The 26609-nt window shown below is 40.0% G+C and overlaps 1 protein-coding gene across 2 annotated transcripts in view; it reads right to left on the bottom strand.

Annotated features, from left to right (window-relative positions):
• Nucleotides 1-26391, bottom strand: part of LOC141512702 (carboxyl-terminal PDZ ligand of neuronal nitric oxide synthase protein-like) — a 389034-nt gene extending 362643 nt beyond the window's left edge. Inside the window, exon 1 of one of the 2 annotated variants that reach the window (XM_074221846.1) lies at nt 26028-26391. In XM_074221846.1, coding sequence (XP_074077947.1) covers nt 26028-26132 — 105 coding nt within the window. In that variant the 5' untranslated portion in view covers nt 26133-26391. The remainder of the gene's footprint in view (nt 1-26027) is intronic. The other variant, XM_074221845.1, reaches the window with a different exon arrangement.
• Nucleotides 26392-26609: the final 218 nt, after the last annotated feature.

Here is a 26609-nt window from a genome sequence, read left to right as displayed (position 1 = left end):
CTCTTAGGACAACAGAAAAATACATGGTGAATGTGAGCAGGCCACAACAAAAAGAATTACAAGAGAGAAATGGTGCAAATGATGCAACCAGGGAAATATATGACCAGGAAAAAAGCAATGGGCCAGTCAGGTATGCTTTGAAGAAGAAGGAAGGAAGAAGGAGGAGGAGGAGGAGGAGGAGGAGGAGGAGGAGGAGGAGGAGGAGGAGGAGGAGGAGGAGAAGAATGATAGGAGGAGAAGGAGAAGGAGGAGGAGGAGGAGGAGGAGGAGGAGGAGGAGGAAGAGACATGGAAATAGGCCCTGCCTATAGTTGGTATGAGAGGGAGTAAGGGGCATGGGAAATAAATAGTGAACAACAGACATTCAGTAATTTTTATATGTTATGTCAAAGAAGGAAAAGAATCAATGTAGATTCAATAGGAAGTCTTTAAAGATGATGGAAGAAGAAAGTAACTAATTCAGACACTCAGAAGGCAAAGGCAATCTCAATGAGCATCTATTCTGGAGAAAACCCTGCAAGGGAAACATAAAAAATTAATAAAACCTAATCCCTGCCCTCCAGAATTTTGCAATGTAATAGTTGGAATAAGATTAAATAACTAAAACACCAATATTTAAAATATATGATGAGTATTAAAAAACACTGTGAGCATGGTTTGGAAGAGAAAGAAGTCATATCCAATGGGGTGAAGGCAGAGAATGACCTTGGGTTACCCTGAGTGGAAGTATGATGTTTGTCCTTTGCTTTCAAAGAAGATCATGACATCAGGGAAGTGATGCCATGACATGCACATCAATAGCATTTGAGTAAATGGATAAGTAACCCTGGGTTTGAATAGCATCCTGGCTACTTCCTAAGTGAAAGATTTTGACAAGTCATTTTTATTCTCTTTGGGTCTCAGTTTCCTCCTCTGTATAAAAAAAGAGGTTATTTATATACAAAAAATATGTATGATTTTTGTGATAAAGAAATAGAAACTAAAGAAGTGTCATTCAATTGGAGAATGACTAAACAAGTTATGGTATATGAACATAGTATGTGGGGGTCCACCCTCCACGGGGTCCTTGGAACCTGACAGGAGGGATAGAGTCGGCGAAATGAGTTGAGTCAACAAAGGGGTAAAGGAAGGAGCAGGCTGACTGACTGTCAGCTGCTTGGATTTATTTTTATAGTCTCAGAATCATGTATGCATCAAGCAAGCAAGCTAAGATCATTTCCTTGGTTACAAAAGTGTACAATTTTCATCATCAATCATATAATTCATGCGGTTACAAGTTTTAATCATGTGATTACAAGTTTAATTAATAATCATATAGTTAATTGATTTTTATCCCTACTCAGACCATGATGACCTCAACCTATCTGTTACCTTATTTATTACTATACTGTATAATTGTTAATTCATTTAAAGTTATTAATTGAGCAATTCTTTTTAATGGAAAGTTTTTTATATTTTCTATGTAAGTAATGTTTTTCAAATACTTCCTTGTCTACCCATCCATTAACTCTTACAATAATCAATTTTTCTTTTAGGCCTTGTTGGTAGAAACCACAGTTTCTGTGACATTTTTGAAACTAAGGCTGCTAGAGTTCACATATCAGTCACCTATACTATTTTCTCACCATCTTTTTCATATATTCCTGTATATGGTATGGGGGGGCAAAACTATTAATTTCCCTGGAATTCTATCTGACCCATCTTGTATCTGTTTTCCCTGTATATATTCTGACATTTCCTTGGAATTCCCGTGTTGGGTTTTCCAGAGATTTCATAATGTTGAAGCCTTTTGTATGGCCCAGGGAGAGGCAGTCCTGTTAAATTTGGACAGAGTTCACAATCTGTTTTATTCAAGGAATTTTTCTGAAATCTTTCCTTTATAGTCATTCCACTATTAGGATGAGTGAGTTTTGCAATCAATAATACACCTATGAATATTGGTATGCAGGGAATCCCTATATATATTGAAGAAGGAAATGTTGTTCCATCAGGCAGTGTGACTGCCTTGAGTCTTCTTGCTGTGACTGTGTCAAACAGCTTAGAGACCCTGGCTCCCAACAATAGTAGAATACTATTATGCTTTAAGAAAGATGAAGGAGTTGCTTTCAAAGAAACCTAGGAAAACTTGCCTGAATTAAGGCAAAGCAAAGTAAGTAAAATCAGGAGACTAATTTATATCTTAACAATACCATTGGTCTATTTCCAAAGATGATTAGAGAAAAAAGAAAAAACTCTACCTTTTTTTTTTAGGATTTTGCAAAGCAAATGGGGTTAAGTGGCTTGCCCAAGACACAAGACACAGCTAGGTAATTAGTAAGTGTCTGAGACTGGATTTGAACCCAGGTACTCCTGACTCCAAGGCCGGTGCTTTATCCACTATGCCACCTAGCCGCCCCAAACTCTACATTCTTAAATGTGGTGGCAAAAAGTTGGAAATTGCAGGGATCCCCATCAGTTGGGGAATGGTTAAACATGTTGTGGTATATGATTGTGAAGGACTACTACTGAGCTATAAGAAATGATGAGCTCAATGATCTTAAAAAAACTTGCATGAAATAATGATGGTTAAAATAAGCAGAACCAAGAGAACATCATATATAATAACAGCAATTTTGTTTTAAGAATGACTTTAAGTGAGTGTTATATTATAACTTTCCAAATTAACTATAAAGAACATGTTCTCTATATCCAGAAAAAGAACAGATAACTAGAAGTATGTGCAGCATAATTTATATATTTATGTATATATATATGTATTTATGTACATATGGATACACCTACTTGAGGGAAGGAGGGTAAGAAAAGAGGAAAAAAAGAAATTTAAATAATAACGTTATAAAGGGAATAGCAATTGGACAAAAAAGGTTTGTAGTTTCATGTATAATCATTTTTTATTATACTATGTTATGGAAATGCTTGTTTTAGTTCATAAGCTAAAAATAAAATAAATATGAAAAAACCATTATTTTAAAGGCAAACAACTTTGAAAGACTTCTGAACTCTGATCAACCCATAAATGATCACAGTTCCTGAGGAGTGATAATGAAGTATGCTAGCTTTTTTCATTTTTTAAGGTTTTTGCAAGGCAAATGGGATTAAGTGGCTTGCCCAAGGCCACACAGCTAGGTAAGTATTAAGTGTCTGAGGCCAAATTTGAACTCAGGTACTCCTGACTTCCAGGGCCATTGCTCTATCCACTGCGCCACCTAGCTGCCCCTTGCTAGCCCCTTCTTAACAGAAAGGTGGTGTATACGGGCACAGTCCATTCATGACTAGGGCCACAGCAAAAGAGACCAGGAACCTGGATTTGGGTAGTCTTACCAATGTATCACCTCTGATGTCACAAGCAGAACAATGCCTGGTCTACTGGGGTCCTGAAGTGCAGAAATGTTCATCAAAAAAAGAATCTCCCCTAAAAATCTCCAAATATGAAAGGCTATAGGAAGAAGCAAAAGCAGAAGTATCTAGAACCCCAAAAGTCTAGACCCTAGGAAACCAGAGATTCTTTTTAGACTTTTACAGAGTCCCAGTTCAGCCCTCAAATAACTAAGCCCTTGGGCACATTCTCCAATGTCTCAGAACCTCCATTTCTTGTTTGTAAAATGATGATGCCTTTGTGATTAGTTACAAGATTGACCAGGAAAGATCCTTAGAGATCATCTCATCCAGAATCCTCAATTTTCAACCGAGGCCTAGATAGATTCAGAGTAACCCAAAAATTTCACATAGGTGATAGGTCGCTAATCAGAGATTTGAACCTAGGTCATCTGACTCCTTGCTCCTGACTTTTTCTAGTATACCACATTGCCTTTTTCCTAACCCACTCCAGTATTCTGTGATTGTAGGGAATATCAAACCCTCATGTATTTCCTTGCTGGGTCAGCCATGACCTCTCTGCCACCACTGCCCTATAAGTTATAGTAATGTGACCAGAGCTGGGCCTGGCCATCCCCCTCGCCAGGAGGTATACAGGCTGCTCCTGCAGACTCAGCACATAAGGGTAGCTTGCTAAATTGTCTTTTAACGAGAGTGGGTTTAAACTCAGCCCTGACCTCAAATGCTTATGGGCAGTTTTCTAATTCTGTTTTTATGGGATTTGTGGTCTGAGGGAGAAGGATAAATCAAGAAGCAGCTTACCAAGACTGCCTGGGACATACACCGCTGACATTTAAATGAGACCAGATCTTGCAAAACAAGCAAACAAAGTCTTCTTTCCTAACCAGTCCACTGTCTCCTGTGGCAGGCTAAAGTCAACAGGAGTTATGACAATGGACTGGGGAGCATTTTCCCAGTCAATCGATATGTTGGCTTCTGTGGCCCCTAATGCTATCAGAGAAAAGCAAGTAGCCCTTTCTATCCCACAAAGAACTCATACCAACATCTCTATGAAACAGCCTGGCTTTCTCCCCATTACTAACCTTCACTCAAATGTCAACCACTTCCCTCACAGTCAAGGCTGCCTGCCATCACTTCCCCCCACTTTAAGGAAGAGGTGATTGCCCCATTCCCCATCTTACACAGGAAAAGGAAACCCAAGAGAAACATAATACCTAATATTTTGTAGGTACTTGATAAAGATTCTCTTCCCCATCCCTTTACAGATGATCAGGATTCCACTTAAACCTTATTTACAAAAGAAAAATACAGTAAACAGTAGGCAATAAGGAAATCACTAAAGGAATTTGGATATGAGGGTGACATAACTAGATTTACTCCCCAGAAAAATTATCCTGGCAGAGATCTGAAATATGGATCAAGCTGGAATATATACATATATATATATAACTCTCTCTCTCTCTCTCTCTCTCTCTCTCTCTCTCTCTCTCTCTCTCTCTCCCCCCTCTCCCTCCCTCCCTTTTCCTTCTCTTCCTCTTCTTCTCCCTTTCTTTTTCTTAGTCCCCCATCACTCACCCAAAATTTATATACAACTCTGACAAATCAGGACTCTAGGGTAAACCTGATAGGAAGTTGTCTCTTAAACTCCTGAGCCCCAATCAATGTGCTTCCTGTTGATGAATCAAACAGATGACTCCATTAACTCTTTTAACAAAACATTTGGCAAAAAAAAAAAAAAACCAATGGCAAAACAAGAGTAATAATTATATAACATCCTACCCATAAGTCTTAGGTATATGCTTCCATAATGTCCATGAGGAAGAATGGACACCAATTTAAAGTACAGGAGAATGAGGAACATGTATAGAGAACAGCTATGCCTAAGATAATTCACAAATCTGAACTGCAAATTGCACTGTCCTTTCTGTTTTTTCAGGGACTGACTTCACAAAGGCCCCTAATGGATTTGGCAGGTGGTTCCACTCTTGAGTCAGGATGCTCTGGGATTGTACTTGCTTACTTTATTTTGAGTCCAGGTCACTGACTACAGGGCTAGGATGCTTCTCCATTGATTTTCTTTACTGCCAAGGTATTATTTTAGTCTTTCAGAAAGGGAAGAGACTCTTTTAGCCTAGAATTTGCAGAAACTTCTCTAGTTCTACTCTTATGAATAGGCTATGTGCATTTACCTGACAGGTAGCAGGTAGAGGTATTACCTCTCTTGAAAACCAATTCTTATAAAGATCCAGTAACAATGTAAAGAAGTATTATCTCTCTTTCATGAACCACCTTTTCTAGGAAATCCAGGTTCAGGATTTGGTCCTCTCAGAGTGAAACTTAATTCTAGTTTATAGTGATTAACCAATATATTTTTAAATCTTCATTTCTGCAACCTAGTCCATAAATGTGTGTTATTTAGTTACCTAATAATGACAAAGTGGTTCTAGAAATAAAAGTTTCCAAGATATTCATCTAAAGTTCTGTTAGTTATATACAAATGATCAGCTAAGAAACAAGGTACTAAGGTCAATTATTGTTCTAAGAAAATGCACTGTCTATGTGGGATTCTTTTTCCCATATTCATTATAAGTAAGTTTCATAATTGTATTTGTCCTTTTCAGTTAACAAAATTGCCAAAGTCTGACAAGGAGCACTTAGATCCCTATAAAAAAGCTTTACATAGATCTAGTAAAGTATATAAATTTTTAATCTATAAAAATACTGATATGTAAGTATACAAGTCAATATAAGATAGCCTGAAAGAGAGTAACAAGTAAGATCTTAATAAAGTCCTCTAAGAAAGTTTAAGGATGGAAAGATCACTTTCAGCTAGGAGAATCAAGAAAGACTTCATGTAAGAGGTTTATGAGCTTAAAGGGAAAGGATTTGCATAAGCAGAAATGAGAAAAGGGTATGTACTAGACCCAGGAGAGCATATGCACACCCGGATAAAGATCAAAGGGTTCAGGAAAAGATAATGAAAGAGCTAAGGGTATAATTTAGATAGAACATAAAATGTGTAAATAAGGCAAGAGAGATAGGTTGAAAATAGGTTGGAGAAGCAATGACCCCAAAATGCCAGACTTAGAGTACCTTAGTGAAGAAGCCAAGAACTAAGAAAAGAGTACTAGATTTGCCAATTAAGAGCTCATTGGTAAATTTGGAGAAAGCTGTTTCCAATACTGATAAAGCAGGAAGACAGACTATAGTGAGTTAAGAAGAGAGGGACAGGAGAACTAGAGAAGTTGAGGGCAAACAGCTGACAATCTAATTTTGAACAACAGAGTATTAAAAGTCGATTGGGGGGCGGCTAAGTGGCGCAGTGGATAGAGCACTGGCCATGAAGTCAGGAGTACCTGGGTTCAAATCTGGTCTCAGACACTTAATAATTACCTAGCTGTGTGGCCTTGGGCAAGCCACTTGACCCCACTTGCCTCACAAAAGCCTAAAAAAAAAAAAGAAGTCGATTGAATGCTAACAATAGTGTGTCTTGCATGTCTTAAGTAACACTTTGACCCTCATAGAAAGGGTTTATGTCTTTTGCTGTCAATCAGCCAAGTTCTAGGTAGCAAGATATTTTACTCTCTTCATAAAAACCAAGGCTCCTGGTTGTTTCATGTTTCCCTACAATCCTTCCCAAGGTATCTGGACCTGGCAGGACATTATCAAGATACTGGAGGATGAATTCAAATTTATAAACAAGAGATCCATTCATTCACTCTCGAGGTAATGATTGAATACCAGAAAAACAAAGAATGGTATTTGAACATGACCTTGAAGAACCAATTATCTCCAAGAGAAGACATATACACAGAGAAAAAGCTAAGTAACCTCATAAGATAGTTTATGTAACTGTATCCAGTAAATGATACTTCAACAGGAAAGGCACCACAGGATAGACAAAGGACCATCCTCAACAAAAAAGCCTCTAGAGTCAAGTCCTCATCCATGTTCTGTGTCTTTGACAAAACAAGAACAACAGAATAGATGAATTTTCAAGTTCTTTCCAAACATAAAATCCTACAAATGAGGTCAAATCTTACAACTAGGAGTTGCAAAGGGGCAAATTTCAACTCTGGGGAAGGAAAAACATCCGCACTATCAGAAGTATCCAAAGGGGGAAGGAGCTGCCACCTCCCTAAAGCTTCCCAAACACTTATGAGTGATGTCTAAAATGGAATTCCTGTTTAAATACAGACAAGACTAAATGACCAATGAGACAGACCCCTGCTGATTGAGACTTTGAGCTACTGGAAAAATGATACAAAATAGAAAATGGTGAGTGCATCCCTTCCTATAGAACATGGAAGAACAGGTTTATTTTTTTCCCTTAGCTGTGTGTGTGAGACTCAGCAATCTTGAGTTTCTCCTTTAGACATAATTGTGATACTGAGGAACTTGGAGCCATCATCTGGAATAGAAAATAAAAAGTCATGAAGAGCTATGGGAGGCTGATAATCTCACTGATCAGCAAGATCATTGCTAACAACTGATCTACAAATCGATATTAACCTAAGCTTAACACTAAACAAGCAAGCACAGGCTACCGTTTTAGTCATTGTCAATGTAAAGAATAGAAGTAATACCTTGGCCTCAATATCTTGACAAGAAAAGCCAACAGAAGAAATTAGACATAGAGAGTGCTAGAGTGTATATTCGATGCTAGACATGAGCTCAGTAAAACCTAGGCTCACTTAATTGTCCAATCTTGGGCAATCCATCAAAAAGCATTTATTAATCTAGACCCAAGCATAAGGGCAGAAAGGTAAGTCAGGGAAAAAATGTGAGCAGTTTTCAAAGCTAAACAAAAGAGTTAAATTTGGATTCTAGAAACCATAAGCAGTCACTGAAATTTATTGAGTATGGAAGCGACACAGTCAGAATGATGCTTATAGTAAATCTCTTTGGAAGATGAACGAATGGAAGTGATGAGAAACGAATGGAAGTGATGAGAAACTGCAGGTAAAGAGACTAATTAGGAAGATGATGTAATACTCTAATCCTCTATAAGTCCCAAATAAAATCCCCATTTATTTCCAGTTCCTTGCCTCTGTTAATTATCTCCTATTTGTCCTATTGCCTATTTTGTATATACTTGCTTGCACATTGTCTTTCCCATTAGACTCTAAGCAACTTGAGAGCAAGAACTGGTTTTTGTACTTCTTGCCTCTTTTCATATCCCCAGGACTTAGCACAGTGTCTGGCACCTAATAATTACTAAATAAATGCTTACTGATTGACCAACCAGTTGATTGGTTTAACTGATAAGGTTCTGAACCAAAGGAGCAGCAGTGTGAATAGAGAGGAGTTATACCTGAGAGCTAGTGCAGAGATCATGGCAAGATTTGGCAACTGATTGGAGATGGGAGTGTCTCCCGCAAGTGTCTCCCCCTTCTCAAAATCTCAGTTTCCTTATGTATAAAATGGCATATAAAATCTATAAATGCTTTTCATTCATTCTAGGTCTTTAAAAGTTGGTGCAGAAGAATAAGCAACCTTCAGGGCTTTGGTAGTCACTGGAACAAAGTGCTCCAATCACAGGACAAAGGGAAGCTCCTCAAAGTTCACTTTTCCTTTATGACCTTGAGCTAATTTCTCAAACTCTTTAGTCCTCCGTTTGCTCATCCATAAAATGAACTAGTCTAACTTCTTGGGTCCTATCCAAATATAGATTTGTAATCCCATGTTGTCTTGTTTCACTTAGATTAGAAATTTGAGGCTGCATTGTCTTTTTCTTCCCTTCCCCTCTTTCCCAATGAATATCTAGTACTATAGCCAACATACAAATTAATCTTATTTAATGTTGCTAATTGTCCAGCTGTTCTGTCCATTTTTTCCTGGTTGGAAGAATTCCTTCTTTTTTTTTTCTTATATCCACAGGATAAGGAATTATTTCTAATTCTAACCCCATTATCCTAGCTAAGGCTGTTACTGACCCAGCTCTCAACTACTGCAATACACTCCTTATCTAGCTAAGATCCTGCCAAGTTAATATTCAAATCAATCAATAAAAATTTGTTAAGTGCTTCCTATGTCCCAGCCATTGTGCTAAGCAGTGGGGATACAAAAGGAGGCAAAAGACAATCCCTGCCCTCAAAGAGCTCACAAATTAATGGGAGAGCCAACTGCTATACACACGCACACAAACATATCTATGAAATAATTAACAGAGAAAGGGGTTGAGAAAGGTTTTCAGGAGAAGGTGGAATTTTAGTTAGTTGGGACTTAAAGGAAGCCAAGGGGGTTAGTAGCCAGAGTATCCCCTTCCCAACTGTAAGCATAGAGAAGGGAGAGAGTGATTGTTTACAGGTGTAATAATGTTTGGCTGATAATTGTATTGATGACTTGGATGAAAGCACAGAGGAATGTGCTTCACAAATTTACAGATGATATGAAGCTGAAACGGATGACCAGCACATTAGATGACAGAATCAATCAGGAACTAAAAAGTTCATGGCAGGTCATAACACTGGGCTAGATTTAATAAAATTAAGTTTGATAAAGATAAAATATTATATCCCACAATCAGTACAAAAAAAAAGCAACTGTAAAGTGCAGAATAGGAGAAAGATAGCTAGGAAAAAAGGTCATGTGAAAGACTTGGGACAGAAAGCTCCAGTCAATATTGTGACAATAGAAAAAAAAACAACAACTTAGAGTCAATCTTTGGCTGTGTTAACAGAAATATTATTCAGAATATTATGAACGGCGTTAACAAAACATAGGTGGCCCTGTGAACAGAAAACCTTTGATCTGAGGAATCAGGAAGACCCTAGTTCAAATCCATCCTCAAATATTTATTTAACAGGTTTGCTCCCTGGAAAAATAACTTAAGCTCTCAGGATTCCACCTAAGTCTCAGTTTCCTCATCTGTAAAAATAAAAGCACCTATGTCTCAGAATTATTGTGAGGATAAAATGAGATATCTGTCTAGTGCTTTGCAAACTCTTAAATTTATTAATGCCAGTAGTTATCATCAGCATCATCGTTATTCTCTCTGTCCAGTCAGACCCATCAAGACTAACCCATTTTTTGAGACATCATATGTTGGGGAGGACACAAGAACACTATACAAAGGAAATGAAGGACTGGACACCATATCACAGAAAGATCAACTGGGGTCATCTGGCCTGAAGGAAAGACTTTGGAGATGCCAATTGGGGAGGTAGAGCAGCTACCTTCCAGGACTTCAAATTGCTCTCTTAGAAAATGGATTTGACTAGTTCTGCTTTCCAAGCAACAGATCTGAGTCATGAAGTTGCTGAGAGGCAGATTTTGGTTCAATCCACAGGAAAAACTAACAAGGTTATCCAAAAATGAAATGGGCTTGCCTTGGAGAATTCACTTGGCATCTTCAAATGGAAACCAGATGCTCACCTGTCAAAGAGGTTGTAAAGGAGATCCCAGATAGACCTGAATTAGGTGACCTCTGAATTCTCTTTCCACTCTGAGATTCTTAATTCTATGTATGGATGTATAACATGGATGTATAACATCCAAACCAACCATCCAATCAAGAGGCTTCCTGATTAGCTGAGATTATAGGCCCAGTGAATGAACAGAATCCATCTAAAAATCAGTGCCAGTGGATTTTCTCAAGGGAAAAATACAATTCTTATCTAGGGCCTCAGGGGAGCTGGGATATTATAGCCCTGGAGGAATCATGATAAAAACCAGGACAGACTCAGGATCTTTTTTAAGTTCAACATTAGGTTAGAAGGCTTAGGTGCCACTCAGTCTGAGACTAAGATATAATTTATATGTACCTTATCCTAGTGTATTATTTCTGAATCTGTGCATTCCCTTTTTCCTCATGAACAAACCCTAAAAAATATTCTTTTATGAGCTAGATTGTTTGGAGATAGACCAATAAGATAGAAAGATGGGAGATGATTCAAGAGAAAGTACCAGGAAAGAATTGAGGCAACACAAGTGGTCATTAAGGTAGTTTGGAACATATAAGAAGCACAAGCTAGCTTAGGTTTCAGGGGTCAGTCAATAACCATTTTAGACATTGTACAAAGCAAAAAAAAAAAAAAAAGACAAAGGCAAAAATAATCCTTGGTCTCTAGGAGCTAGAGACACAGTACTCTTGAACTAGGGTTCAAAGATCAGACAGACTTCAAGAAAATTGAAATATAAAAGCCTAGGGGATGAAAGCCGAGTCCCCTGTGATGTTCAATTAGAGGGAAGCTTAAGAGCCAGAGCTAGATCCTTCACAGGTCCTCCACTCAACAAGATAAAATCCAACTTTTTTGCTTTTATCAAGATCTTAAATAATCTGATCCCAATTTAGTTCTCCCTACCTATTACCTCATCATGGACCATGTGAGCCCCAAACTAGCCTCCATCTTGTTCCCTGACTGAAATATCCTTTTTCATGATTAATGACCCAATTCAAAACCTACCTCCTCCATGACCCTGAGTGATTATGGCTAGTCCAATAAACCAAGGACTTTCCTCCAGTTCTCTGAGAATCCAGCATTCTACTATAACCACAAAGCATGCCTCTGATTCCCTAGCATCTTAGACAGGTTCCCCAAACCCACCTTTCCTTTGCAACTTGACCTCAGTGGCAAAATGCCAGACCCAAGCCTCTCCCACAAAGGCTTCCTATCAACCCCACTGCAACATCAAACAGATGTGGTGTCTAATTACAGTCTCTGACCTTGAAGCTACAAAGACCAGCCCACTTCAGCCCCATGACTCAGTTCCACCCTGAAGTAAAGCTTAAACTAAATAAGAAAGGTTCTGATTTAAGTTTCCCTTCAGTTTTTTAGTCTCTAAAGTCAGTCATACTTTCACACAAGTCCAAAAAAGGACACTCAATATAACTCAACTCAGTTTCCCAGGTAACTTCTCTGAACAAGAGGGAGATACAATCTTAAAAAAAGGAATGAATAGAACCATCCAGCTGATTATTTTTCCACACTTTTGAGCCAATCTACTTGACCTTTCTAGTTTTCAGTTTCTTCATCACTGAAATGAAAAGGTTTGCCAGAAAAAAACAAATCTCTGCAGATGACTTTCTTACCCACTAACCCCTCATTTGGAATTCTACCCATTGACTGTCTGGTAGTCTCTTTTATGCAATATGTCTTATCTCCTTAACTGGGCTACAGTTTGATTTTTAAAATTTAATTCCATAATTTTTAAATTAACAACAAGAAAAGAGTTACCCTCCACACAGCAGATTCCCTGCAGCAGATTTACAGGAGAATAGGGAAATAAATTGAACAGGATGAGCAGGGTAGATTGTGAGATACATGTTTGGAGGAAACACCTTCCTTGCTGAGATTTCAGATTATCAAGGTCTCCATCTAAATATTCCCAATAATGTTCAGCATATGGAGGACATTTCCAAAAAGAATTGCTGATCAACAGAAGGTACCTACCCATATTCTGGAGGCAAGGTGGTAACCCTAATAAAGGTCTAAGGAGAGATCATCTGTGAGATGAGAAAGAAGATGAATAAAAGAGAATGAATATTAATGAAAGAAAGATCTCCAAAAGGAAAGGGAAATGAGGGAGAGAAGTAATGGGGAACTAAAAATAATTTTTTTTTTAAAAAAATCTCCATGAACTACCCAGCAAGGCTGAATGTCCCCTTCCAGGGAAAAAGATGGACTTTCAATGAACCAGGGGAATTTCAAATGTTCCTGTTGGAATGGCCAGAGCTGAACAGGTTTGATCTTCAGATACAGGACTCAGGTGAAGCATGGAGATTGGAGGAGAGGGGTAAAATATGAGGGACTTAATGAGGATGAACTGCATGTATTCCTGCATAGACAAATGACACTGATAATACTCATATGAACCTTCTCAGTTAATAGAGCAGGTAGAGAGAGCTTTTATAGTTGAAGCACAGGAGAAAGCGGAACTCGAAGATAAAATATGGTGTGAAAATGGAGTCAATAGAAAAAAAGGGAAATGGAATGGGAGAAAGAAAAAGGATATTTCACATAAGATTTTTTTTTATTACAATGAGCTATTGCAATGATATGGAAGTGGGGAGGCAAGGGGGAATGAGGCAACCTTTGCTCTCATCAGAGATGGCTAGGAGAGGAAACAGCAAATATACTCAATGGGGTACAGACAACTGGAGTAAGAAGGAGGGGGGAGAGGGGGAAGGGGTGGGGATGTGAATAAAGGAGGAGAGGATGGACCATGGTGGGAGAGTGGCTAGATATAACACATTTTCTTTCTTACTTCTTTCGAGGGGCTGGGATTGGAAGGCCTGCCCAGGACCACAGGGCCAGGTGGATTCTGGGCCTAAGGGGTGATATGGGGGCTCAGGGTTTCTTGGCCCCAGGACCAGAGATCTGTCTGCTGCACCACTCAGGGACCCTACAGCAGAGTCAGAGTGAAAGGAGAGAGAAAATAGAGTACGTAGTAGTGGAGAAATAAGAATGGAGGGAGTTGCGATCAGCAATGGCAATGGTGGAAAAATATGGAAGTAACTTTTACCATGGACTTATCATAAAGAATGAGATCCATCCACGACAGAGTTGTTGGTGTTGGAACAAAGACTCAAGCACATTTTTTGTTATTATTATTTGAGGGAGGGTGCAGGGCAAGTGGGGCTGGGTGGCCTGCCTGGGACCATGTAGCAGGGTGATCTTTGGGTGCCTGGGGCCGGATTTGGACTCAGGTGCTCCTGGCTCAAGGGCCAATGCTCTGTCTGCCACCCAGCCACCACTACTATTATTACTATTTTATTTTATTCTGGGTCTTTTTTTTCTTTCTTTTTTTTTTTTTTTGGTTTTTGCAGGGCAGTGGGGATCGGGTGGCCTGCATGTCACACGGCTGGGTAATTGTTGGGTTTACGAGGCTGGATGTGGACTTGGGTGCTTGTGGCTCCAGGGCTGGTGCTTCATCCATTGAGCCACCTGGCCATAGCTACAATTATTACTATTATTTTTTTTAATTTTAATTTTTTTCTCTCCCCTTTACTTTTTTCGCCCAAGCAAGTCTATCTATATTCATGGGGGGGAGGGGTATTTTGTTTACTTGTAAACAAGAATATTTTATTAATGTAAAAAAACATTTGTACAAAATGAGAATAAAAAATAAATTTAAAAAAAATCTCCAAAATAATGCAAGAGGCACTATCAATCCTCTCTTCTCAAATTTTCCCCTTGACTCAACTGTTTAATGCTTGACAAACCATTAGGCTAGGGGTAGAAATGTTTAACCTTCTGAAGAGGGAGTGTGTGAACCAAGAAGGAAGGGAAGAGTACAATATAAACGCAGAGAAGGAAAAGCAAGATTATTTTAGGTAGGAAGGAACACTAATACCTGGAGGAATCATGGAAGGCTTCCTGAAAGAGGAGGGAGTTAAGTTGAAACTTAAAAGAAAATAGCCTGAAAATGTGCCTCAGCCTATTATAAGGCTGCACGAAACAGCAAAATAAAATAAAAACAATAAATAAACTTAATAAAATCATAAATGGGTCCTATCTTTAGGGGGGGAACTGCACAAATTTATGCCCCCAAACCAGAAAGAGTTCAATTGAAATGACCTTGACTATGAAAGTGAAAGCATTTGATCTGCCCAAGCCCAGAGGCAAGAGCTTAAAATGCAATGTGTTCAAATACTGGAGGCAAATAAACAAACAAAAATACCCAAAACACATAGAGAAGCTGGTTTGTTAATGTAGTTACAGCCCAAGTTATGTGTTTATAGGAAACAGAGCACCAGAGCAAGCTAATATGTTATCTGTCACTAGACCCACAAGAGACATTAATCTTTCTCTCAGTGGAAAAACAATGTTTCCAAGTGAATACCTCTTCCCTCTCTAAGAAAAAAAAAAATCCCAAAATAGAAAGAGGATTTGTACTTGGAAAGGGAAAAAGAATATAATCAAGTGACTTTTCTACACTTTTCCAAAATTTCTAACTCAAAAGAGAGGGTCACATTCAGAGGGTGAGTCAACATTTAGGAACTGTCTTTGGCTAAGACAAAACTCCAAAACTTTCTTGATTGTAGATTCCTATCTGTAAAAAATGTTGAATACAAAATACTTGTTTATAAAATATGCAATTTACTATTGTGCTGTTCATTAGGTATATTATGAAACTTACACCAAAATGGAAGTTTAAAAAGGATGATAAAATGATAAAATAATATTTAATCCTGGACTTAAAAGTCACTGGGGGAGGGGGAAGGGGAGGGGGAAGGGGAGGGGGAAGGGGAGGAGGGACATTGACCTGGTTAAATCTTTTCTTTAAGAAGCTGGAGAAGGATGGATAAGAAAGGGGGAAAACTTGACAATGGGAGAAACTTGAAAGCTACTATGCAAGAAGTAATAAGGTTTTGATCTAAAACAATGGTCCATACAAGAGAGATGTGAAATGTTGAATAAACAAGATCTGATAGCTGAATGATTGTGGGTGGGGCAAGGGGGGGGAGAGAGAGAGAGAGAGAGAGAGAGAGAGAGAGAGAGAGAGAGAGAGAGAGAGAGAGAGAGGTAGTAGGTATATCATAGTAAAGTGAGTGACTGAATTTAAAGGTCTTCAAATTTAGCTTTCCATAGGATTCCTCAAAAGTAAACTATCTTCAACTTTTCTGGTATTCCTTTCCTTCCTAATAATCAGCTCTAGTTTCTCCCTAGGACCAACACTTCTGCCCAGTAAAGACATGCCTACCCATGTCACCATCCAACCAAAGAAAGCACAGTAGCCTATTTGAACATAGTGCTTTCTGTTGAGATTCAAAGACCAATGTGAAGTCAACCATAGTTTCAGTTTTCAAGTCTACCTTCCACAGAGGAGCTTAGCACTATGTCTTTAATGTAAAATACAACTCTTCAGCCTGGAATTTAAAGACCTTTACATAGTTCAAGTGTCACCTCCTATACAAAGGCTTCCCTTTTGTGTGTGTAATGTCCCAACCATGGGACAATGTATGGAGAAAGTAAACTTCTAGAAGGCAAGGACTTTTTTTTCTGTTTTGTGTTCCCCAAAACTTGCAAAATAGAACTTTTTACACAGTAAATACTTACTTGTTTTTGGTAGATTACTGAATTATAGAATTTGGAAAAAACCTTAGAAATCATTTTATAAACCCCTCTCCCCTCATTTTCTAGATGAGACAGACTCAGTAAGGAAATACCTTGCTCAAATGGTAATCTCTATTGAACAGAGATTGGGTCTCACTTCTCATTCAAGACGGATGATTCTCTTGAACAGATCGATCAATCCATTTACTGAAAACCTAATGTATGTCAAGGTACTATACTAAGTGCTGAGAATACAAAAGGAAGCAAAATCCATTCCTGCCCATATATTTAGCAGGTATTCCTTGAGTGTCCACTATATATACCCAGTGCCACAGGAGATAAGAAATATAAAGCAGTCTCACTGTCCCCAAAGCTTACCACCAGATGAAAAGTTTATCGCCAAGGTAGGAACACTAGATGAAAATGCAAATAAAAATCATTCTTCTGTAAAAATCAGTAAGTTTTGATTATAGTTTGATTACTGACTCAGGGAGCAGGATGAAGAAGAAAGAAGAAAAGAAGAAGGAGGAGGAGGAGGAGGGGAAGAAGAAGAGAAGACATCAATGACAGTGATGAAGACCATGACCATGAAGAAGGGAAGTGATGCCAAGACATGCAAGTAGCTTGGATTCAAGTGAGGGGGTGCTGTGCTAAATTACAGTTCACTTTCTCCTCCAGAGCCATCTGGGTCCAATGGCCAGATATGAATCAGGGTGACTGAAAAATGGTCCCAGCTGTGAGACAATCAGGGAGGGAAAAGGGGAAGAAGGAAGGGATAAAATACGGAACTGAATTTTTTTAAAATTGTTTTACACATAATTGGGGGGCAATATTTATTTCTTTTCTTTTAAAGTTTTTGCAAGGCATTGGGGTAAAATGGCTTGCCCAAGGCCACACAGCTAGGTAATTAAGTGTCTGAGGTGGGATTTGAACTCAGGTACTACTGACTCGGGCCAGTGCTCTATCCACTGCTCCACCAAGCTGCCCCAAGACACACTATTGTTAGCATTCAATAGACTTTTAATACTCTGTTGTTCAAAACTAGATTGTCAGCTGTTTACCCTCAACTTCTCTAATTCTCCTGTCCCTCTCTTCTTAACTCACTATAGTCAATCTTCCTGTTTCATCAATATTGGAAACAGCTTTCTTCAAATTTACCAATGAGCTCTTAATTGGCAAATCTAATAATCTTTTTTTTTTTTTTTTTTTAGGTTTTTGCAAGGCAACGGAGTTAAGTGGTTTGCCCAAGGCCACACAGCTAGGTAATTATTAAGTGTCTGAAGTCAGATTTGAACTCAGGTACTCCTGACTCCAGAGCCGGTGCTCTTATCCACTGCGCCACCTAGCTGCCCCTGGGGAAATATTTTTAAAAAGGAAATTTTAAAAATCAGTAAATTCTAATTAGATAAAATGGAAAGAGGGGACTGAGGACTTACAAACAGATCTGAGTCTCTTATTTACTGCAAATGTCCACATAGGCCCTTACAGTTAGCTCCTTATCTTATTCAACATTTGGATGGTAGAGTGTGGGGCGGGGTTAGTAAGAAGAAGGGCAACATTGAAACACAAACCTATATAAAGTATGCTAGCTTTGGGAGAAATGGGGTGACCCTTTTATCTCAGTAGAGACTCTAAAAGATGTTGAAAATGGTACAGATGGATTTAAAATCCACACAGGGGAAAAGCAAAGGCAATAGGCTACACTCAATGGGGATCAGTATTAGATAATCCATACTGGTAGAAGATGTCTGAACTGCTCTGGCCCCCAATGGGTACTTTCCTTGCTGGATGTGTACTCTTAAATATCTAATAGCCAGATGCTCTGAGGCTTCAAAGGAAATGAGATGTTGAATGTGAGAGAAAACAGAAGCATCACAATATAACAATTATTCCCAGGAGGTAGAGGGGTGGGGATGAGAGAGGAAGAATCTTCAGCTCAAATTATGAGGGTTTAATGAAATTATTTCTTATAAATATGAATATATGAGATAATTTAGATATATTTTATGCAATTTATATTACATGTAAAATAATTTCTGTCATTTTCTTATGAGAATATTATACAAATAAAATAATAAATATTATTTATTCAAATAAATTTCAAGAAAGGCAAGCAAAGATAGTTCCAAGGCTGAGCAATAAATATCATATTACTTTCCATCTTGAAAAATCTACAAGGCTGGAGCAAAAGAATGGTGAAATACCACCTTGATAACTTGTTAACTCTTGTCTCAAGGTCTTTTACACTAGCTGTTCCTCATGTCTGGAATTCACTCTAGGCAACTGCAATGAATGGATTCAGCTCCTTGCTTAGAGGCAGAAAGACCTGAGTTCAAATCTAATCTCAGACAGTTACTAGGTGACAACTTTTGTCTGCTTAGTTTCTTTATTTATAAAATTGAGATAATAACAATACTGTTGTAAGGCTCAAATGAGGTCAATATTTGTCAAGCACTTTGCAAATCTTAAAGCAAGATATAAAACAATCATTATTTTATGGCTGGACCTATATAAGCTGGAACCTAAGGCATTTGGCCAGTACTCCTGGGGTTACCAACTTAGATCCTAAAAGTCAGTTATAACACACCAAGGAGAAAAGAAAATTCAGAACTTAAATGAAAAGTGAACAGGTATAACTTAGAAGAAAACTCCAAGCTATGACAAACTTCATAAGAATAACAATTCAATATTGTAACAATGATTAACCAAGAAATACTTGGTAATTCTGATCAAAATAATGATCAATATAAAGCAAAAGGACCCATGGTGAAAAGTGCTATCCAAAACTAGAACTAGAGAGAGATCAGATTGAAGCATATTTTTATTTTCTTTTTGTTTCTTGCTTTTTAATATGTTTTTCTTTTTTTGCAACATGGCTAATATGGAAATATAGTTTTTCTGATATCCTATCATATTGCTTGCCCTCTCAGTGTGTTAGAGAAGGGCAGAACGGAGGAAGGCAAAGAATTTAGGTCTCAAAAAAATAAATAACTGTGAAGTACTAACTAAATGTGAAATTTTCAGCATTTAAAAAATTCAAAAACTATATTATAATCCTATTTCATTGCATGGATCATAGACAGAACTATGGGAGATTTATCCAAGATTCATGCTTTACAGAAAAAACCTTGAGGTTCAAAGCTTGTTAGGCATAGCCTAGAAATGAAGCTTTAGCCAATGAAAACTCTTATCATAAATAGCTCTAAACTTTTATAATTATTACATTCTCTTTAGGTCACTGCCAGCAACAAAATCTGAGCTGGATTGATCATGTATATGATCAAGGATGGCAATTCCCATGTACTCGCTACATGACCCTGGGCAAGTCACTTAATCCTGTTTGCCTCAGTTTCCTCATCTGAAAAATGATCTGGAAAAGGAAATGGCACACCACTCCAAAATCTTTATCAAGAAAACCCAAAAATGGAGTCATGAATAATCCAACCTAACTGAAACAACTGAATGTGAATATCCAGTGATACTGAGAAAATCAATATTACAAGAAGGATTTACCTATGCTCATAATTAGGCAGAAAGGTCTGATTTGCTGTGTAAGAGACACCGCAAGTAACAATTCAACAGTTTTGACATTTGTCCTACCCCATCTGCATCAACCATAAACAAGAATTTATTTCTGACAGAGAGCTCATACTTTCATTGTAAAGGAGATTATTGAGAGAAAAGTCCCTACTTCCATGGAATTCCCCACCCCCTTACAAAGCAGAGGCTGGATACTTGGTATTTAAGTCTATGCTGGTATATGTAATCAATAAGCCAAAAGTAGCCCAGATGGGATGGTATTCTTGATGTTCTGAAATCCAAAGCTGAGTGAGTTTGCCAGGTTTTAGATGACTGACTGATAATGTTTTATACATCACTGACTGTATTAAGGGAGGCAGGAGCACCTGGCAGGAGAGCAGTTTAATTCTAAACTTTCCCAAGTCCACCAATCTGCAAAATCACTTCAACATGTGAAAACAGTTAAGGCACTTTCAGAGTTCTTACCGACAGTTGCTGTCTTCATTCAACAATTATCTATAGAAATGAGTGTGGAATAAGTGAAAAGGTGGGAGGATTCAGAATTAGGAATAAGGAGAATGGAAATCCCACTTCTGAAGCTTATTAACCCTTTCAGCATAGGCAAATCACAACTTCTGAGCCTCAATTTCTCTATTAAATAGGGATAATAATGCCTAGACAACTGGAAATAACACCCATGCATCAACCTCAAAAAGTTGATGGTGGTGCCAAGTATTTTTTAGGTCTTAAAATATTTTGTAGCAAGAAGATGGCCTTTGTACATAAGGAGCTTCTGATCTAATAAAGGGATAAAACATATATACAAAGAAGGATGATGCCAGGAAAAGTTGAGGTGAAGAGAGGACTACTAACCAGGAGGATGAGGATAGAACCCATGGACCCCAAACTGAGACTTGAAGGAAGATGAATAATGCCAGATTTTATTATTAAAGCAACCAGGTGATGCAATGAATGGAATCCTGGACCTAGAGTCTAGGAGACCTGAGTTCAAATGTGACCTAAGATACTTATTAGCTATGTAACTCTGGACAAGTCATTTAGCATCCACCTGTCTCAGTTTTCTCATCTGTAAAATTGGGATTACAATAGGCTGTCTTAAGAATATAATGCTATAGGGGTGGCTAGGTGGCACAGTGGATAAAGCACCAGCCCTGGAGTCAGGAGTACCTGGGTTCAAATCCAGTCTCATACACTTAATAATTACCTAGCTGTGTGGCCTTGGGCAAGCCACTTAACCCCATTGCCTAGCAAAAACTAAAAAAAAAAAAAAGAAGAAGAATATAATGCTATAATATTTGTAAAGAACTTTGCAAACCTTAAAGTATTATATAAATTTATATTAAGGTGTAATATATAAACATATGTATATTATTGTATATTATATATTACATATATAAACATATATATTATTAATCACTTTTTACATTCACTAGAGAAGATCAAAGTAGCAAAAGATATATGTATATATATATATATATATACATAAAATAGATACATAGATGGACAGATGATAAAGGATAACAAGACTGATATGTAACAGAGTGCTACAAGTTTAGAGGAGGGAAAAGGGAGTTGAACTGATCCTTGAAGACAATAGTAAGAGGGGTAGAAGGGAAAAGGGACATTATGAAATATTATGAAATTAGACTTCAGAAAAAATATAAGCCAGTCCCCTAATTTTACAGATGAGGAACCTGAGGTCCAGAGAAGTTAAGTAATTTGCCCAAGATCACATAATAAATAAATGGTCAAGTCTAATGAATGAACCCAGTGTCATTCTGCCATTTTATTCACTGTTTTTCAAGGGACTAAAGATACAGGGATGGGAAGAATGAGCATAGTAATGTCAAGAGAAATGTGAATCTACAGGACAATCTCTACAGCAACCCAGGAAGCCCCTTTCCTCACTTCCCTGCACAAGAAATAGGAAAGAAATCATAAGGCAGTACTACAAAGCCCCTGCTGCCACCTTCTGAATGGTCGGGGAAGGATACCTAGCTAAATGGAACTGACACCACAATGGTACATGAGGAGGGAAACAGAATCCAAGGTGTTAGGTCATTTGGAGCTTGCCACTCAGTAAATACCACCTGCCAATGAACCAGGCACGCGTCCAGAATACAGAAAATAGTCATGACTGCAGATGCCACTGGAAACCCCAAGGGCATCAGTTCTCCCTTCCCAAAGGGGAAAACTGAATGTACCCCCATCAAAATAGACTTCTTCAGACAGCCATGGGCAAGGAACTCTAGCAACGAGTACATGGGGTCGATGGGGGGAAGGAGGGAGGCCTTCGGGCCAATCATCCTGAGACACACATTAGACCACAGAAGCTGCCACAGCATTGGTCATACCCTGGAGACCTTTTGGCAGTCCCTGCTATTCAGGTGACTTTCAAGCATGACTAAAGTCTGAATCCGAGTGGCCAAAACTGGCATCACTGCAGCCATCACTTTTCCTAAGCTGCCAGGCCTTGGGAAAAGAAGAAGCTATTTTCAAACTGCACATGGCAAGGTTAGGACATATTTGTGCATTATTACAGCCTGTGTTGGAGTCAAGGAGGAGGAGGGAAGAGCAAGGTTTTGATTTAACCCTGCAGTTCTAGCAAATGAAGTCCCAAAACCATGCCTAAGAATTAGCTCTCCCAAGGCGTGGAAACTGGCCAGGGAGAAACTTTCCCATGAATCCTGTCGTTCCCTTCCTTACTCCAATGAGATTGTAGGCTCTTAGAGAACAGGTGCTAAATATCTTAGGCGACTTTGTCCTTCTGTAGAACCTAACGAATGTAAGAGATACACAAGAATAATAGCTGGTCTTTACATGCTGTTTTAAGGTTTACAAAATGCTTTAAGAATTTTTAAATTATCTCATTCTACCTTCACTAGAACCCTGAGAGGTAAATGCTATTTTTACTCTGTGCTCTTTGAAGAAGCAATGCTTGATTCTACATTTCAGTTCCATTCCTTTAGCTTAAATATGGGCATCTGGTACCCATAAGAGAATCTTATTTTTAAAAGTACCTGGCTTTTGTTGCTTTGTTCATTTCTTTCAGTCATATCTGACTCTTTGTGACCCCATTTTGGCTTTCTTGACAAAGACAGGGGAGTAGTTTGTCAACTTCCTTCTCCAGGTCATTTTACAGATGAGCTGAGATGAAAAGGTTCAAGTGACTTGCCCAGGGTCACACTGCTAGTAAGAATCTGACACCAAATTTGTACTCTGGATGATTCCCGGCCTGGATTTCCTGACCAAACTAAGCCACCTAGCTGCTTCCCAAAAGAGTACCTTGTCAGGTTTACAAATATAAGCTTGGTAATTCACTGAGGATTTTGACCTTGATTCCCCAAAATCTACCCTAGCTGATAGGCAACAAATACTGAAAGATGTCTTGGTCCTATTTCATAGAATCATAAGCTAGGAGTTAGAAGAAATTTAATCAGTCATGCACCCCAACCTATACATGAGCAAAAATCCTATGTCTAACAAGTGGTCGACCAACCTTCACATGAAGACCATCAGTGATAGGTGAAGTCACAAGGCATTTGGGCAAATTAGGATTTGTTTTTCCTTTACATGGAGCCTAAATCTGATTCTCTGTAACTTCTTTTACCTAACTAATTCTCCCCTGAAGCCAAGAATAGTCTAATTCTCTCTCTTCTCCATAACAATTCTTCAGATATTTGAAAACATCCATGCCCTGCCAAGAAATCTCTTTTCCACACTGAGGAACATCACCAATTCTTTCCAACAGTCCTGAGACAATCCTACCACCTTCCAGATTGTCTTCACCTGGAATTTTAAGAATATGTCAACCTCCTTCCATCTTTTGCCATCTACCCTAAATCTTCACTCTCACTTTGCCCTACTTGCTATATCATCTTGTGAAATTTCTCCCTATTTGATCTAACAAAGCAGGGGTTCTATCCACTCTCCTTTAGTATTGAACCTCCCACACACACCCCAATAGCCACAGAAGCCCCTGCATGTTAGGTTCTTCAGGGAAGAAAATGAAATTGCCAAGCCCTAAGAAATTCTCTAATTTTTTGCTTCCTACTTAGAATCCAGTCAGTTCAGGCTACTCCAAGAAAAGAATTAAAAGAATCTTCCAAATCTATTATCCATTCTACCTTTCTGTATGAGCAATGAAAATATTGGAAAGAAGACCAACTGCCCCCAAAGAGATTTCTCTCACTATGGCCAAGCAAAATGCAATCTTGACCATGAAAAGAAATCACACCTTCCAATGGAGGGAATCTGCTCAAGAGTCCAAGTCACAAGGAAAAACAAAAACACAAAATCCTTATACAGCACATCCTAAGGACCTGAGCAGTTCTATTCTGGGAGAAGACAGATGTTTATTTCTCAGCCTACAGGATCCAGTGGAAGACAGTGCCAGAGTTAACATTCGTCATCAGGAGGTTCCACTACAGCTAGCCCAACAAAACCAAGAATTCAGCTCTGTTCTTGTCTAAAGTCTACAATTGGTACTTGAAGAAAAAAAACATTACCACTACCATCAAGGTGATGCTGTGACAGAGATTATTTGAAAAGATAAAAGTGGCCAGCGAGCCCAGGGTGATTGGAAGAGGGGCAAGAAGCATCAGGACAAGTGAAAAACTCCAGTTCTCCCAACTGACACCTGGAGTAAAGATTCACAGATGAAACATGTCAGCATCTTACATAAGGAGTCATGAAGGGGGAAAAATGGAACAAAGGCTAGAAAGGAGCTGGGGGGGGGGGGGGGACCTGAATGGTACAGTAGTAGAGTCAGGAGGACCTAAGTTCAAATCTGTACTCAGACACTTAATAATGACCTAGCTGTGTGACCTTAGGCAAGTCATTTAACCCCATTGCCTTGCCAAAAGAAAAAAGAAAAGAAAAGAAAAGGAAAAAGAAAGGAGCTCTCTGACAGGAAGAGCCAGATTGACAAGATGCAAGGGATAATGAGGGTGAAAGATAAATACTTCTGACTTCTCACACCTTTTTTTTTCCTTCTTGCTTTTTAATCTCTTAGAGTCAGGGTAGGGCTTTCAGGACTTTTCGGGTCACCCTTGAGGAGCATCTGATGGACTTGACCAGTTCACATGGCAGGTACTTGAATCCTTGCCAAATTGAACCTTGTCTCTGCCAGGGATAGAAATGCGGGCTACTGACAGAGAGAGGATGAACTGCACCATCTCTGGTTGCAGATCAATCAGAAGGAATCGCAAAGGAGAAACCTTCCCTTGTGATTATTAGTATAAAAACTCCATCTTTGGAGAAATAGACAAATATTTCCGGGGGCATCACCCAACTCTTGAGGAATTTTCACCTAGGCTTTACCTAACACCCTAAGGTGCACAGCCTGGTAAAGAGGACGAAGGAAGGGAGTTGGGGGAGTCATTCCTCTGTTCCAATGAAACTTGATGACTCTGGGGCCTTACCAATGAGCTCAGAAAACTCCACTTATTCTCTCCAGGTCAGCAAGTATGGCAGCAGATACACTGCTGATGCCCACACCGAGCCTCCCCCACCTTTCCCCCCTTCTTTTAAAGAGTCAGGGACTTTTTAGGCAATCCTCGAGGAGTAGCTGGGAGACTGGACCAGTTCACAAGCATGACCACAGGGGGGTGGGGAAGAGGGAAGCCCCCACACCTTCTGCAGGCTAGGGAAGAAGCAATTTCCTCCTTCAGGAAGTGTGCATTTCCCTGCCGAAGGTCCTTCCTCCAAGCACCTCTCGCCTCGGAGCCCCGTAGGTAAATAACCCAGAGGCAAAGAGCCTGGCAGGTCGTCTCTCCCTTGCCATCTCTCCTGGTAAACTCACACACTCCCACTTCCAATGTCTCTGATGGCTGGGTCCCAAATGAAGGGGGCCCGAGAGTTGCCACCCACTGTGCCATGGGGGGCGCTGGGAGACAGGCGGCAATCCGGCAGGAGCTGCCATTCTCGGGAACAGGCTAAGGTGGGAGCCCAAGGGACATCTTTCAAAGTTTACAGCGGAAAGTTCCCAGGCCGGGGTAGGCGCCAGCCCGTTGTCGTGCAGGGGAGTCAGCATCCCCGCCGCGCCCCCACCCGCACCCCGGCCTCCCTTCAGCCCGCAGGTGGGTTTCCACAGGCCACTTCTGCCATCCCATGCCCCCCTCGCCTCGCCCGGGAGCTCCAAGCCCCTCACCTTGGCCTCAAAGCAGATGCCATGCTGGAAGGCGTCCTCGTTATGCAGGGGGATCCGCAGGTCGTGCCCGTCGTCCACCAGGTTGTACTTGGTCTTGCTGGGCATAGTGACCCCGGGGGGAGCAGGGGGCAGGGAGGAGGGAGGGAGCAGGCAGCCCCCCCTGGTCCGGGAGCCTGGCGAGGCGAGGCGAGAGCCGGGAGCGGGGGGCGCCCCTAGCCCTGCGCCAGCGAGCTGCGCCCTGCGCCGGGGGAGCCGAGTCCGGGAGCTGCGCGGGGAGCCGGGCGCCCCCAGGAGCCGCAGCCGGAGCCGGGGCCGGAGCCGGAGCAGGAGCCGGAGCCGGAGCAGGAGCAGGAGCCGGAGCAGGAGCAGGAGCAGGAGCCGGAGCAGGAGCAGGAGCAGGAGCCGGAGCAGGAGCAGGAGCAAGAGCAGGAGCAGGAGCCGGAGCAGGAGCAGGCGGCGGCCGAGCCCGGCGGCGCGGGGGCCATGCAATGCCTGCCGGGGGGCAGGAGCTGGAGGCTGGGACGGGGGCTAGGGCCGGGGGGAGGGGGGAGCAGGAGGAGGAGCAACGGCCGCGGCGGGCGG

This window comes from Macrotis lagotis, chromosome 2 (assembly GCF_037893015.1).
Source record: "Macrotis lagotis isolate mMagLag1 chromosome 2, bilby.v1.9.chrom.fasta, whole genome shotgun sequence".
In the NCBI taxonomy this organism is placed as follows: domain Eukaryota; kingdom Metazoa; phylum Chordata; class Mammalia; order Peramelemorphia; family Peramelidae; genus Macrotis; species Macrotis lagotis.
This window is presented reverse-complemented; position numbering and strand designations above follow the sequence as displayed.